A 17,348-nucleotide genomic window follows, 5' to 3' on the forward strand; every position below is an offset into this window, starting at 1 on the left:
AGGGTCAGGTTTGAACAGTACAAATGGCATTTGCTGAAGATGCACTGATCAACACCTTGAAGGCCTATCCAGTGCTCAGTGGAAGTAAGCTGAAGACAGAGCTTAGTCTCATCTACAGCAAGGAACAGTTCAGAGCCTGATGTGGTGCTGTGGACCTACTCCAGCTGTTTATGGAGAACAATCTTGAAGAGGTCTTTTCAGAGACTGTCACTCTCCTAAAGATCCTCATCACCACACCCATGACCACAGCGGAAGCTGAGAAGTGCTTCTGAACCTTCTCAAGACTTTTCTGAGAAACAACATGACCCATGAGAGGCTGAATGGACTGGCCATGCTGTCAATGGAAAAGAGACTGGTGACTGAGATAACTAACTTTAACCAGAAAGTCACTAAAAAATTTGCTGGCCAGAAGGAAAGGAGGGCAAAATTTATGTTCAGTTAGTGCTACTGTTCAGTATTTAGGCAACATTACAGTGTGTTTTGTTTTTTGGTTTCTATTGTTTGTTATAACAGGCCATTAAAATGTATATAATTAATATATTAATAGACATTAAATTGATTTGGAAAAAAATAAGGTTTTGGCATTAAAAAGTCTTAAATTTGATGTACTGCACTGGCATTAAGTGTTTTCCTTTGAGCTTTCAAAATATACATTCCAACTGATAATTTGATTGATTTACATTTAATTCAGTTCTTTAAATGTAATTATTTTCTAAGGTTTCATATATTGTTGGTGCTTTTAAATGGTTTAAATATTACTTTGAGAGGGTTTGGTGGTGTTGGAAAGAATTTTCAGTTTTTTAGTTAATTTTCAGTTTGTTAGGCACCAGGTCACTGGTCACCAGCCAGTTAAATTGGCATGATAGTATAGGGTTTCAAGGTCAGCGCCCCGGGAGGTGCACCCATAGGGAGGTGCTCCCTTCTTGAAAGGGAACTCTCTTTTCCTTTTAAGTTTATACCAGCACAGTTTGATCTCATTTATCTTTTTTGCCAACCCAAGCATATGAAATTAAATAATAGTGGTGTATTTTTTGCAAAAACTACACAAAATGATTCTCAAGATATTAGACTCATCATATATGAATGACATTTACAGAGATGATTGTTTGAGGATGTCATATGTTAAACACAAATAGGGTTTCATATCAACGTCTGTTATCATTAATAAACAACATGATAAGGAAAATTGAAATTATGTTTACAGGAAACCGAAATGTAATTCTTACTGCAGGGTTAGGGCTTTTTCAAATCCCTTATTCGAAAATGGGTCATAGTAATAGTGAATCATGTTTTAGAATGAACAGCTTAAAAACTGCCATTACTATTACTACTATATTTACTGACTGTTTGCTCATATGAAGGTGTTTGGTGTTATGTGCACTACTATGGCCATGGCTGCATCATATATGGGAGGAATTGTGCAGGTATGATGGTCACATGATTCTCTTCTGGAGTTGGATTATCAGTTCCTGCTTAACTTCCTGTGATTATGTGTTTTTCCCCTTTCTGTGCCTCAGGCAGCTCTTCTGCACAGCATGTTTGGTGGCCCAATGTTGGGCCTCTTCTCCCTTGGAATTCTGTTTCCTCTCACCAACTTTAAGGTTCTCAGGCTTTTGTTCCAGAGTTCTGTTTAGTGGTGTTCAGCTGTTAAAAAAGAAAAGAAAAAAAAAGGCACGTTTCATGATAGCCCAGTCCCTTTATTTCTGTTTCCTGTCACCAACTTTAAGGGTTTGGCATATTTATAATAATATTTACATATTTAAAATATGTAAAAAAAAAAAAAAAAAAAAAAAAAAAAATTAAAAACACTTTACTTCTGATAAAATGAAAGGAAAGTGTTTTAGCCAATTCACCTGTAGCACCTTCCCTTAAGGATAGGAATATTCATGAATGTAAAGAATTTCAACACTATTAAGAATATGTACCATATCTTAGCCTTTATTACAGAACTTTGTATAGATAGTATAACATTGCATTTTTCAACAAAGTTTTGGAAAAATAATTTTAAATTTCTGCATTGCTAATGCTAATGTTGTTGATGTATGATTTTTGGGGTGCTATTGGCAGTCTGATAGTGGGCATCGCTCTGTCATTCTGGGTTGGTGTGGGGCGCTCATTTACCCTGCGTCCACTAATAACACATGTCCTTTTGAACTCAACACTGCAGCATGCAGTGTCAACATCACAGCGGATGATTCAAGCCAACATCACTTACCATGAGCGCTCTCACCTCTGACAGGTACAATGAGCTTCTGGCATTTTCCTGAAATGAGTACACTTAACATACTTAAGACCTCATAATATCTAAATATTTCGTTTTGTGGCCTTTAGTCCATGTCTGTTAGCTTTGAAGTCATGTATGTACTAGCATAGGCTACTTCTAAAAGTTGAAAAAATTGACAACTAAAATTAAATTGCCAGCTAGAATGAAAATGTCCCTTCACCTAATAACACCTGCCTCTGAATAGCATTAACAAGAAGCATATCATGGCTGAGATGTAAACTAAAGGCTAATGGCTATTTCTATATGTCCCGCCCCAACTTCCTGTTGTAATAGGAAATACATCAACACAGGAAAGAAAATAGGGTCTTTAAACAACTCTAAAAGAGAAGTTATCTTGGAAAATAATACTAAAAACTCAATAAAATTTGATCTACACTACCAGTGCAACAGCTTCGTTGATCTAGTTTTGTTATGTTGCATCACACTAGCAGTAAAGACAGAGTGTAAGAGGTTTTTACTTTACAAATGTTATGCCATTGCAATGCACTTTCATTATAAACTAATGTAAATAATTCTCTCTTGTGTTCAGGTCTTGGCTGGCTGATTCAAGGTTATGGTTATGTCGTGTCTGTACTACAGTGCAGTGGGGTTTGTTGGCACTGTAGCAGCAGGGCTACTCATCACACTGCTGACAGGTATGAGTTGGTGCTTCATCAGCTCCTCTATTCTATCAGCTACTGGCAGGAACAAAACATCTAGCATTATAGACCATAAATTTAACAATGGAAGAAGCCTGCTGTGCTTACAGAATCAATTATTCATACAATTGGACCTCAGATAATCTCTCATAGGAATATCAAACAAAGTCATTTTAAAGGGGTCACTAATTTATTTTTGCCCCAGAGGTCCACTTATAATATTAGTCAAGGTTTCTTGCACCAAAAACTGTCATAATTAAGTTTATCATAACCATTTTTCAGCCTCTCTCTGACCCTGAGATTAAACAGACACTTTTTTTTTTTTTTTTTTGCTTTAACTTTAAGACTTAAGCACATGACCTCTGTTATGATTGGCTAACCTTTTAGCATGTGAAATGATTAACGACACTTCTGAGTCCAATATACTTTAGTTGCAGTTGTCCCATCCTTAAATAAGTCTCATAAGCATTGGCATCTACATTTACATTTATTCATTTGGCAGATGCTTTTATCCAAAGCGATTTACAAAAGAAGAATAATACAACATAAGTGATTCATCATAAAGAGACAGTAGTACGAAAAGTGCTGCATTACAAACAAAATGCATTACCTTAAAATATATAATGATTTAAGTTGTGGACAATGTTAGCCAAAAAAGCATGGATGGATGCACATTTAGAAAATCCAGCACCTTTGGCACACTATTTATCTATACTACTTCACTGCTACCGAGCAGGCCAAGTTGCTCAATATCGAATAGTCATTTTGACATGTAAATGTTGGTGCTCATGTATTCATGTATTATAACAATCAATCCGTTTTTTTGTAGCTAAAAGCTGGATTACACTACACAACTTTTAAAAGCCGAACAGATAAAAAATTACTTGTATCAGAGTATTAAAATACTAGGCTAGAGCTAAAAACTGACCATCACACACTAAACGACAAGGGACCACACACTTCCTGGCTGTCAAGTTGATCCGATCCGATCACAAACTCACACGGAAACGCACACCCTTCCTTTCTAGAAGAACAGACAGATGTAAACAAACATGTATGGGAGTGTTGCTGTTTTTGTTACTGCTACTCTGTTTTACGAGTCTCGAAAGACAGGTGCCAAATGCATTTTGGTGTGGTCTTGTATGCCAGTATGTCTGCATACTAGAGCTGACTAGTGCTGACTTGGCCTGACTACAAATCGGGGCTAAAATCAGTGTCAAAGTTTTGTAGTGTATTCCAGCCTTTAGTGTCAATAAATGATGGGATTTCAAAAGAGCAAAAGAGGATTTGTGGATTCCCCTTTTAAAAAAGTATTTTATGCCAAGTGATGAGTAAGAATATTTTATTTCCACCAAAGACTAAATATTTTTTTTTTTGCTTCTTTCCAATGACCTGCTGTCTGCAGGGCTGTCAGATGCCCAGGAGGTAAAGCCAGGACTGACTCGATCTATTAGGGATGTCATCTGCTTCTGCTCTGAAAGATACACACATGTTGACCTCAGTCAGGACAAAGAGGTAAAGAGCTATTTGTAGAATGATCTGATCACATCTGAGTAATTTCAGTACAAACTGAACCTTTCTCTACTTCTATTAGGATTTGGGAGACTTTGGCAAGGCATGGGAGAAACATCCAGACCAGGAAAGGGCCGTAAAAATGGGGGAGAAGGTAAAATGCAGAAGTGATAGCCTGCAAGAAAGTTGTTACACAAATGTTGCCTTTGACCATTATGAAACGAGTCAAGTTCAAGCAAAACTGTAATTTTAAGTTTGACTTCAGTCACATAAACCTCTTAAAATACGCAATAAAGATGTAAACGTATGTAAACTATTTAATTTAAAAGATACAATCAATGCTTCATTACAGAAAAGATTAATTTAAATTTATGTTACAGAGATTTGTATTTTTTTTTGTACAATTCTTGTATTCTTGCTTTACATGTAAACAACTATGAAGAAGGTGTCTTATTAATACTCTTTCAATTACGTACACAACCATTCAAAAGTTTGGCGTCACTTGACCCGTCACCCCTAATCTCTATACCTAAAACCTAATTCCAATCTTTATTTACAAATCAGCCCCTATCCCCTCACCTTTCCCTGATCCAAACCACTGGTCCTAATTCTTACTCCTATCAGCAGCCCCTAATGTACAAGCCTAAATCCTTGCCCCAGTCCTTTAATTTTAAAGATCTTATCTTCTGACCCCTTTCCCCAATCCAAAATGCCAACCCCAAATCTCAGTTTAGATTCTGTAGAGGAAAACCACAATTGTTGCCAGTGATAGCCCTCATTGTTAAAAAACCTAACCCTAACCCTAAAATCAGTCAGGAGTGAACATTTTACAGCAACGGATATAAATTTGAGCTTTTATCTCATCACTATAAGCAACCATTGCTTTTCAAAGAAAATATAACTAATGACTGATGATTAAGGAATTAAGTCTTTTAAATAGGTTCCTAAATCATTATTAGAATCGAATGCAATTATTCAATTTGTGTAAGATGCTCAGATAAGTTAAGCATTGACTATCACGATATAATACATGCAGTTGCTCATCACTTCTAAACATTATCTTTATTGTTTAGTGTGCTTTTTAACAGGCATTTCCAAATAAGACATTTTAAACACAGCCAAGTGTATTTGCTAAAACCTGAATAACATTTGACCAATATCCTGCAAAATCATTAATGAAAACACAAGGGCATTTACAACTGATCATTCATGATGATGAACCACTACAACATGTACTGATATCATGTCAGTCTTCTCTGGTTTAAGCAGATATAGGCCATGCACACTTCACAGTCAAAAGTGCACAAATACACACAGTTTGTATAGAGCCCTAGATGGGCCGGGCTCATGAAGAGGTCATGCATAGATTACAGTACACCATTGGTATGTCATAGTACAATACTATGTTTCAGTTCAGCAACACATTTACATTCTACTGACAAACGTCTGGCCCTGCTTAGCATCCATAATGTACAAATAAAGCATTAATGCAAACTTTATGTTTTAAGTTAGTGGTTCTCAACTCGTTTTGCTTCAGGACTCAGATTTTACATCGGACATGTTACATGCACTGGCAACCCAACACTGTACCAAAAGTTTTTCGATATAGTTTTTAAACACAAATATCTTTTAAATCATACTTTGAACATCTTTATCACCATGAACTGCATGCCCAACAATATGCTAGATTATTCTCTATGTCTCTTAAATTTGAATGGATTCATGTTTCAAAAGCCAATAATTCACCACACAAAACTAATTTAAATACCCTTGCTGCAAGTGAACTCATGTTTAATGTACTTTGCGTCATATTTTCTTTGACCTTGTGTAGTTTTCATGATTTTTTGGGGATGAGGATATGTCACTCAACCTGTCCATGGCTAGCTTCTACCTAGTAATAAATTAATTTGCGGCAAATACCATAGACTATTATTGGAGAAATGGCTTTTGACGTCAACAACAAAAGATATGGGAAGCATTTTCCACATCCTTTTAAACGCTGACAAACCTATTTATCTTGCTATCCTAACTATGCATGTTTTTATGCTTACTTGCATTTTATTTAATATATTAAGCATATTTTTTTCCCCGCTTTCCGCAACCTGTGACCCCCATCAGTTGAGAATCAATGTTCTAATAAACTATACAGTACATAAAAAATAATAATGAAAAAAAAAAAAGACAAATGATTCCTAAATAGAGTAACACCTGGTGTAATGATGCGTCTCGGGTGATTTGATCACATGTGGTCAGGTGTTTACACTAGGTCACTTAAATGCATCTCCTGTAACCACTTGTGTTTGGATTTGGAGGGGAGGGTCTCTGTTTCATGATGACATACATCAATTACTATGTCAGTGTGTTACTGCATAATATTAAAGCGCAACAAAGTCAGAAAACGCGAAAAAAACGATGCACTCTTTCTCCCAGATGCGGTTGAAATTTAATCTAAGCATAAATGCAACATGTGGATATCAGAATTATGCGTTATTTTAGTGGATTACCTGTATTAAAGGAGCTTCAGGTGTTCATGCTTGTCATCTGTGTTGATATCAGACACATTAAAGAAGATCCATGAAGCTCTCGTGATTGTGTATGTAACCACTTTTTGAAATTTTCCAATCGGACGGTTATTTCCTTTTGAAGCCGCTCGTAACCTGCAAACTTTAAACTCGTTTAAGTGCAGTGGTTGATTGACAGGTGAGGGGTGACGATTCACTGCTGCCAGGACACATACAGGACGGATTAGCATTTACACTTAAAATGTGATGTGGTCTCATGCATTTTTGAACACATTAGTACATGGTTTTTGTGATCCGATCACAAAACGTTTTAGACACCGTTTAGACCTGTATTTCACACTGACCACGTGAGACTGGATCACCTAAAACGCATCTTAATACCAGGTGGAAACAGAGTCTAAATTACACTCCTAAAGTGCTTTCATAGCTTGATTTGCAATCAAATTAGTGTTGTGTTTTGGGACTGTTTTTTTTTTTTTTTTTTTTTTTTTGTGATGAGCGTGAGTTTTCTAAGTGTATACCCATTTATACTTATACAGGGTCTGTATACATACAAATGGAAAGTACAAAAATATATACTTACAAAAGCAATACTTGATTCAAGCTAAGAAAATATTATACAAAGTTCTCTTCTGCAAATTCTCACAGGGGCCTGAGGAGGACAGATGCATTGGCTGGGTTCGGGATGGATCATGGACTTCCTAACTTCTTACAGTATATACTGCATACAATTTAAAAATAAGTGAAGAGTATACATTATACAACAATAAACATTTCAAAAAGTATGCCACATTGTTATCACGACTTCATTATGTTGCATCCAGTTATCATCTTGCATATGATAATTTGGCATTTTTAATCCAATTTGATGTAAAATGTCTAAACTTTCCACACAGTGTGCTCTGGTTACATACTGCACATTGTGGAAATATAATGGTCACTTGGGTATTCTGTGCATACAGACAAATCACATATTGCACTCAGTATTTCATACTGCCAAAATAGTATGAGTAGAAATGGTAGTATGCTATTCTGAACATTGCCATTGCCTTGGGTTTTTAAAGACTGTGAAAAATGAGATACATGCAGGAAGCACTCATTTCATCAGGTAAACAAAACAAACACACACACACACACACACACACACATACATACATACACGCAAAAACACAATTGTAAATGTACATATCTAAACGTGTACACATGCCCAAAGAAAACTAAACATACATAAAATTCAACATTTTTATCAAGTAAAACTAAATAGCAAAATGTTATATAAGATAATTTTCTTACATGTACATTGCCTCAATGCTAATTCTGTTATCACACCCATGCCCTATGCTTTAACTGTATGGGCGATCTTAGTTTGATTAATATGGCCTGTGATGTTTAATGTTCTATTTGGCTATGTTCGGAATACTAGTGTAATGCATACTGCACAATATATACTGTACACTCACTGAGCACTTTATTAGGAACATCTGTAAGCCTACTTATTCAAGCAATTATCTAATCAGTCAATCATGTGGCAGCAGTGCAATGCATAAAATCATGTGGATACAGGTAAGGAGCTTCATTTAATGCTCACATCAACCATCAGAATGGGGAAAAAATTGAATCTCAGTGATTTCGATTGTGGCATAATGGGCTGGTTTGAGTATTACTGTAATTGCTGATTTCCTGGGATTTTCACGCACAACAGTCTCTAGTTTACTCTAGATTACCAAAACCAAAAAACATCCAATGAGCGCCATGAGATGAGAGAGGTCAAAGGAGAATGGCCAGACTGGTTCGAGCTGACAGGATGGCTACGGTAACTCAGATAAACACTCTGTACAATTGTCGTGAGCAGAAAATCATCTCAGAATGCACAACATATCGAACCTTGAGGCGGATGGGCTACAACAGCAGAAGACCATGTCGGGCACTTTATTAGGACCATTGTGTTCCTAATGAAGTTCTAAGTGAGTGTATACTGCATACTACCAGTGCTGGGTAAGTTACTGTAAAAAAGTAATTAATTACTAACTACTAATTACATCTACAGTGTAATTAGATTACTGTACTAATTACTCTGTCTGAAAAGTATTTTCGTTACTTATTACTAATTACTTTTAAAAAACCCATATCAACCTCGACCAGATGAACAATACAAGGATAGACATGAAACTATTCTTTTAATTCTTTCAAATAAATCATATAAAATCACGTAAATTATTCTTGAACTTGCCAAAGAATTTAAGGGGGCAGCGTTAAATTAAAAAAACATACATTTTAACATCAGAAGTTAAATTTCGATTTTAAATTCACTATTGTTTTATAAAGAGTTTTCTATAGTCTATTCAGTATTTAATGCGATTACATCAGAAGTAACAGTAATTAAATAACTGAAAAATGAAGAATAATCCCTTATTAAATTAAAGTATCTTAATTACAGTAATTAATTAGTAATGCATTACACTCAACTCTGCATACTACATTTATTACAATATGTAATTAACATATAAATTATAATTATACTGAAGAAGTAGTACTGGTAGTATGGTAGTGTTGAATTCCGAACATAGTTGTTGTTTTGTGCTCAGGTGAGTAAGCACAAACGGCAGCATGAGAAGGAAGCTACACTCTTACAAAGCTCACACTCATTACAAAACCAGGCATCTGGACAAAGACATAGTCTTTTACAAAAACAAGTTGATTAAAAAGATGAAAAACAAAGAAAGAACATGCTATTTGAAAGAAACAACATGCATGTTATTTTGCCAAAACTGGTTAATCATCTTTTTCTTTTGCCTTGACAAAATTATGCATTGTATTGAAACATTTGTAAATCTGCATATCTTTTCAAGGCAATATATTACATAAAAACATAAATTGCATAAACAAAGTCTACTGATTTTTATTTGGTAACCTTAATCAGAAACCACTTTTGTAACAAGAATCACAATGCGAGATGCTGGCAAGCGAAGAGAGAGGGCACCAGTAAGTTAGTATCTGTAAATATGTTGGAAAGGTAAAAATTTTCACATTGCCTGGCTCCAGGAAGATAACTGCTTCACGTCGTGATGCTAGCTTCCACGCACATACAGAGAAACAAAGAGATAGACAAGTTTGCAAGCAGAAAACAGAAACTTCAAAGCCCTTTGTCTGCATAGTTCACAATCCACTAGCTCTCCATTCCCATTTAAAATTATGACAGGAGAGAGCGATGCCTCTGCAGGCAATGCTGGGAAGGACATGTATTCAGTGAAAGATTGCACATTTTCACACCTTTCGAAAAGATGATGACTTATGTCGCACTACACCGATTTTTTGTTCCAATTGGATGCGCTCGAGAATGAGGATGTCACGATTACCACCTGCAAGTGACTAGCAAGCGCTCCGATATAGGGTTGCCAACTTTTTACCACACAAACACGGGGTACTTGAGTATTTTGAGTGCTTCAATACGGAATGGGGGCCGCAAATTATGTAATGCATTCAATATGGGAGGTATTGGCATCCAACTGGAGGTGAGAGTAGGGATCCCCCTTGAGTGTTTTTCTGCTAATATGCGGGACAACAGACGTCCCATACAGGACGCCATTATTTCAGCCAAAATATGGGACATCCCCACTAATGTGGGACAGTTGGGAACTCTAATCTGATACGTCCCGTCCCAATTTACTGTTTCTTAGGAAATACGTCAACCCAGAAAGTGCTCATTAAACAATTTCATGGGGTCCTTAACTTTTGCAGATAAAAACACTCGCATCCCTTGACTAATGAGTATTTTAGAGAGGCAGGTCCAGTAGTGCTTTCGTAAATCCTTTTTACTGTATTCCCACTTGATTTCAAACATACTTTGAAACCAGATCTTACGAATTCCTATCTGTGAAGCGCTCTGTCAGAGCTTAATGTAGTGTGTAAATGCCCTCAGCAGGATGAAATATGGATGGTCTCAAACAGGCGTCATGTGACCTCTTTGGTGCACAGCACAGCTGCCGACTCCAGACTCTAAAGGCCCAACCAGAGATCAGGTTTTGACTTCAAACTCAGAATCCTCCTCCAGGTTTAGCACAGCAATGAAAATCTGAAGTGGGGAGCCCATGCATTGAGTCAATTAAGCTAGCAATCAAAGGCCGCAGAATGGTTGATCATGAGCCTGTGTGATTTTCTAATGTGCCGCAGATGAAGTTGCAATGTTCGCTTGCCACTCTCGAGTCTTGTGGTGCTTTCGTGGGTAGTGTACATAGGTCTCCAGTGGGTACGTAACGATGGGCAGGCACGACTAAGGCCACTCGTGGTGATAACGTTTGCCATTCTTTTTCCGTTGTTTCTGCAGGTGCTCGAGTTCTGCCTCATACATCATCTCCTGCATTAGGTATTTCTCTCTGCGCATACGGTCACACAGGTCTTTGGGCATGTCTGGAATCATGTGAGCTATGAAGGTCTTAATGCCAAACACCAGATGCTAAAAATGGAGAACACAAAAGAAAGAAATTTAGCCATAAACATTACATAAACTTATGCATGCTGGAGAGGAGCTAATTACAACTAGTGCTGATATTAACTTCAGTACAATTCAGGGTTCCGTCTAGATAGTAACCCTCATTTTCTGATGGCACACAGTCTTGTGAGACATTTCATACGCTGTTTATTTGGAGTCTAGCAGAAACCCTACACTCTCAGAAATTGTTTTACATTTTAAGGTACAAAGATCGTTACTGGGGTGGTACCACTAAAGTGGACCTTTTTGTACCTCTAGAAACTCTAGAGTTTTTAACTCATTTTGGTACATTTACATAATTACAATAATTCATTACATTTATATATCACTTTTCTAGGCACTCAAAGCACTTTACATAGTTGCGGGGGAATCTACTCAAACACCACCAGTATGCAGCTTCCTGGATGATGCTCAAACACCACCAGTATGCAGCTTCCTGGATGATGTGGTGGCAAAAATAGTGTGCCAGAATGTCCACCACACACCAGCTGTTGGTAGAGAGGAGAGTACAATGATGTAGCCAGTTCATATACACCGATGAGCCAAAACATTATGACCACTCATAGGTGAAGCAAATAATGTTGATAATCTCCTAACAAGGCCAAATTTCAAGGTCTGGGTAGATTAGATAGTAACCGAACAATCAGTTCTCATAGTCAACATGTTGAATGCAGGAGAAATGGGCAGGAGTTAAGACCTGAGTGACTTTGACAAAGGGCAAATTGTTATGGCCAGAAGACTGGGTCAGAGCATCTCTTAAATGGCAAGCAGTGGTGAGTACCTGCCGACAGTGGTCCGAGGAGGGACAAACCGGTGACAGGGTGTTAGCGCCCAAGGCTCATCTATGTGCGAAGGCAACAAAGGCTATCCTGTCTAGTCTGAACTGACAGAAGGACTACTGTGGCCCAAGTCACAGAAAATTTTAATGATGGTTACGGGAGGAATGTGTCACAAAACACAGTGCATCGCACCCTGCTGCGCATGGGGCTGCATAGTCACAGACCATTCAGGGTGCCCATGATAACCCCTGTCCACCATTGAAAGTGCCAACAATGGGCACGCGAGCATCGGAACTTGGAGCAGTGGAAGAAGGTCACCTGGTCCGATGAGTCACATTTTCTTTTACTTCATGTGGACGGCCGTGAATGTGCGCACCATTTACCTGGGGAAGTGATGGCACCAGGATGCACTGTGGAAAGATGACAAGCCAGTGGAGGGAGTGTGATGCCCTGGGCAATGTTGTGCTGGGAAACCCTGGACCTGGCCATTCATGTGGACATCAATTTGACACGTGCCACCTACCTAAACATCATTGCAGACCAGGTACACCCCTTCATGGCAATGGTATACCCTGATGGCAGTGGCCTCTTTCAGCAGGATAATGCGCCCTGCCACACTGCACACATTGTTTGGGACTGGTTTGAGGAACATGATGAAGAGTTCAAGGTGTTGCCCTGGTCTCCAAATTCCCGATATCTTATTCGATTGAGCATCTGTGGGATGAGCTGGACCAACAAGTCCGATCCACGGTGGCTCCACCTCGCAACTTACAGGACTTGAGGGATCTGCTGCTAAAGTCGTGGTGCCAGATATCACAGGACACCTTCAGGGGTCTTGTATAGTCCATGCTTCAGCTGTTTTTGCGGCATTTTAGGCAGGTGTTCATAATGGTTTGGCTCAACAGTGTATATATGGGGTAATCAGGAAGACATGATGGATACAGGCCTGCCAACCTCACTAATACTGATCACTAAATTTATTAATTTAGTCAATTAATAGGTTTTAGGAGCAAAAGGATAAAATGGGAAATGAAATTAAAAATCAATAATCTAAGGTCAACCCTGGTTATCTGCAGGTAAGTTAGTATTTAAAACATATGACTACAAATAGTAGGTAGAATGAAATGACAAACATACTGGCGACGTTGCTGATACAAAAAAAAATTTTGGTCATTGGAACGTACTCGCCACTTTCCAAGAAAGTAAAATAATAATGTTGCCATGACAAATATGGGAATCACAAAGTTATGTCAGCGAAACGTTACTTGGTATATCGCTGTGATGAACATGGTACGGTCTGGTTACAGCTTTACAATGTAACTGTGTTTGGTCATTGGAATGTCGCCACTGTTAAACCTGCAGCACCTGCTACCTCTCCTGTATGCCGCCAGAGGTCGCCATTCCCTGAGTATTAACTTCTCACAAACTACATTTCCCCTAATCCTCCGCTCAGACTGATTACTCTCACATCTGGTTCACATTAACTCTGGTTATTTAAGTTCCCTGTTTTCTCCCATTCAGTGCGAAGTCTTGTTTGCCTTGTCAACATTTCTGAGCATTATTTACCTATCCAGTTTTCCCTGTGTTTTGACTCCTGCCTGTTCCTCGTATTCCTCAGCCTGCTTGTGAGTTTTGTGGATGTATTGCCTGTTTATTGTATACTCTGCCTATCGGATTTACTTAGTTTGCCTTTCTGGACTGTCTGCCTGTGTACCGAACCCTTGCCTGCCTTTTTGTTTACTATTGCCTGCCCTTTTGTTTTTCCTTATTTTGCTACTTTGTTTTACTATTTATTCTGTTATTAAAACTGCACATGGATCTTAACACACCTGCCTCAGCATCCTCGCTACAGACACGATGAATGGGGGAATCACAAAGTTACATTGGTGCAACATTATTTGTATGTCACTGTGACGAATATGGTTCAGTCTAGTAACGTGTTCACAACGTAACTGTGTTAGCTGGGGTTTTGTTATAATAGCTTGTGGTGCATTTAACTACTTTATAGAAGGGTAGTTACATTTAATGGTGTAATGAAAACAGCATTCATGTTTATATGGTGTATAAGATAGCCGCTTTCTGCAAAAAAACTTAAATAAACTGTTAAAAAGCGCACGTTAATGCAGTCAGTTTCTTTCCTCCACTTATTTCTGACTAAATTAATTACATTTTTAAGAACGGTTCTGTTTAAATTAATCAGATCAGATTGTAAATATCAAAGAAGCACTAGCCTCAAAGACGATGATGAAGGCGAGTCTGGCAGCCAGAACGTGCCAGAACTGCAGAGTGAACTCGTAAGGTTCAGGACTCCACGGAGGCGCTCTGTAATCCCGATACCTACAGAGGGGAATGAGAGAACTCCAGATATAGACAACAACCAACTAATGGTATATAAAACTATCACATACCTGTTTGACCTGAGTTTGACCATACCTGCAGTATCTTGCCTGATAACTTCCATTTTTTAGTTCACCCATATCAAAAACAGACAAGCTGTTGTTCAAGTATCCTCTCAGACATCTGTGTAAAGATACAAAAAACACAACAGTAATTAAGGGCAAAACACTTCATGTGGATAGAGCGACTATATTTAGTAGCGCTTTCTAAAGCAAACCTCACTTTTACTATTAAGCTCATTCTTGGGGATTTAAACAAACATCTAACCTCAAGTATTAAACTTTGGCACATCCTGCAACGTTTGATTCTATGGACAGTAATGATACATCAAATGGATTGTTGTGTGGCTTGCTGTTACCCTACTGCAAGTTCAAGAGCTTCGCCTAGTGCACTTACATTGACTTACATTGAGGGCAGATGTAAAGTGATATATATATATATAGACCTCACACAAGACACCAAAGTATAGTAACACAATTTTAAAAATCATGGAAATTTCTATAGCTGCTATACATTTTTCTAGTTATGCTTGGCTCTAAAATATTTCATCACCTAAAAGTTGCTCTTGCTTGAGTTTGTGCAGAGTAGAACTTGCTCACAAGACATGGTGATGTACGATTTGTGAGCGAAACCTTCTTGAGTCTGTTCTTTTCAGTTAATTGGTCAAAATGGTTCACAAATCTGTCTCTGATTCAGTCTGAATCAAAATATTTTTTTTAAATCAGTTTCCAGAAATCAAAAATGACTGGAAATGTCACTGAAAAGTCTTGGAAATTAACTGGTCAAAAGGGGTGGGAACCCTGAAACTGGAAGCAAGGCTGTATCTAGGCAGCCACTTTTCCTAAAATCCCTACCAGGGATGCTAACAAAATAAATCTATTTAACCTTTCAATGTACAAGCCATTAATGTGCTTGGCCCTGTACTACTTGCAACTATTTTATGATCTTACTTCTCATGCCGGTAACCCCGGTCCACACAGGGGCCATATTTGAAAGCAAAGACAAAGCGAGGGATGTAGTCTGAAGTGATAGCGATGACGAAGGCATTTGTTATGACAGCCACAACTCCAATTCCCTCCAGGATACCATGCCATATACCTAATTCAGCCAAAACAAGCCATCAAAATTAATAGTCTATCAAATAAATAGCAATACAGCGGCCCCAAATCTGTTTGGACACTTAAGCCACACTTAACATTTTCTGAATGTCATTGCATTACACAACTTAGTGGCCGACCGATATATCGCTGAGGCTGATAAACTGCACTTTTAAAATATCAGCATCAGCAGATATATTTTCCAGTTTTGTTGATTTGCTTCTTAAGGCCACGAGGTCGCAGAGAATTGCCTGTTTGCATGTGAGGCGTCTAAAACATGTAAACGACCAGTCACGATTCGTTTTCTCGTTACGTGCTATCATGTTACTACAATAATAGAACGGTGTTCAACACAGTGTCATTTAAACGGTCTGCATATCAGAGCAGCGACAGATGTGATTGAGCTCATAATGTGAAAGTGCTCACCTGTTTCATTCTCACTCTCTCTCCTCATCAGTTCCCTGTATTTTGTCTAATGATAAAAAGGCAAATATCACATTTCTATCATGTACCGTCTGCAAATATGCGGATGTCTTGTTTAAACAGATGTAATTCACGAACAGGGTTGGGAGGGTTACATTTAAAATGTATTCCACTACAGATTACAGAGTACCTGCTGAAAAATGTAATTTGTTATGTATTACGTTAGATTACTCAAGGTCAATAACGTAATCTAAATACTTTTGATTACTTCATCAGCACTGGCATATTTATTTACTTGTTTTGGCTATAAATATGTTAATAAAAAGGAAAAAATAAAATCTGCCATTACAGTGACACATTAAAAAGACATTCTCTGAAGAAATCTAAAATATCTTATGCAGTGTTGCTTCTAAAACAAGATAAAGCAAATTTATCTTGTTTTAAGGATTTTCAAATATTTTTACAGGAAAATAATAAAAAAATCTCATCAAGAATAAGATTTGTGTTGTACTTCATTGCCCTAATACAGTATCAAATGTCTTACTACAGAGAAAAAAAATATGATCTAACGTGGGTTTTATGTAAAAGTTTACATACCCTTGAATGTTTGGCCTTGTTACAGACACACAAGGTGACACACACAGGTTTAAATGGCAATTAAAGGTTAATTTCCCACACCTGTGGCTTTTAAAATTGCAATTAGTGTCTGTGTATAAATAGTCAATGAGTTTGTTAGCTCTCACATGGATGCACTGAGCAGGCTAGATACTGAACCATGGGGAGCAGAAAAGAACTGTCAAAAGACCTGCGTAACAAGGTAATGGAACTTTATAAAGATGGAAAAGGATATAAAAAGATATCCAAAGCCTTGAAAATGCCAGTCAGTACTGTTCAATCACTTATTAAGAAGTGGAAAATTTGGGAATCTCTTGATACCAAGCCAAGGTCAGGTAGACCAAGAAAGATTTCAGCCACAACTGCCAGAAGAATTGTTCGGGATACAAAGAAAAACCCACAGGTAACCTCAGGAGAAATACAGGCTGCTCTGGAAAAAGACAGTGTGGTTGTTTCAAGGAGCACAATACGACAATACTTGAACAAAAATGAGCTGCCAGAAGTTGCCATGGTTGAGTTGCCAGAAAGAAGCCTTTACTGGGCCAATGCCACAAAAAAGCCCGGTTACAATATGCCCGAAAACACCTTGACA

General features: G+C 37.9%; 2 protein-coding genes across 2 annotated transcripts in view; one reads left to right on the plus strand and one right to left on the minus strand.

Annotated features, from left to right (window-relative positions):
- Positions 1-2,612: 2,612 nt before the first annotated feature.
- On the plus strand, positions 2,613-9,169 carry LOC127436321 (sodium-coupled monocarboxylate transporter 2-like). The gene is made up of 5 exons (XM_051690411.1): positions 2,613-2,727; positions 2,814-2,919; positions 4,328-4,437; positions 4,517-4,588; positions 7,605-9,169. The coding sequence occupies exons 2-5, from the start codon at positions 2,838-2,840 to the stop codon at positions 7,659-7,661; spliced, it is 321 nt and encodes a 106-aa protein (XP_051546371.1). The 5' UTR covers positions 2,613-2,727; positions 2,814-2,837; the 3' UTR covers positions 7,662-9,169.
- A 749-nt stretch (positions 9,170-9,918) lies between these two features.
- LOC127436323 (anoctamin-3-like) overlaps positions 9,919-17,348 on the minus strand; it is a 186,912-nt gene continuing 179,482 nt past the window's right edge. Inside the window, exons 23-26 of the mRNA XM_051690414.1 lie at positions 15,572-15,719; positions 14,658-14,744; positions 14,456-14,561; positions 9,919-11,409 (exon numbers count right to left, since the gene is read on the minus strand). Of these exons, the coding sequence (XP_051546374.1) occupies positions 11,227-11,409; positions 14,456-14,561; positions 14,658-14,744; positions 15,572-15,719 (524 nt within the window). The 3' untranslated portion in view covers positions 9,919-11,226. The remainder of the gene's footprint in view (positions 11,410-14,455; positions 14,562-14,657; positions 14,745-15,571; positions 15,720-17,348) is intronic.

The sequence above is a fragment of the Myxocyprinus asiaticus genome, chromosome 46, assembly GCF_019703515.2.
Source record: "Myxocyprinus asiaticus isolate MX2 ecotype Aquarium Trade chromosome 46, UBuf_Myxa_2, whole genome shotgun sequence".
Taxonomy (NCBI): Eukaryota; Metazoa; Chordata; class Actinopteri; order Cypriniformes; family Catostomidae; genus Myxocyprinus; species Myxocyprinus asiaticus.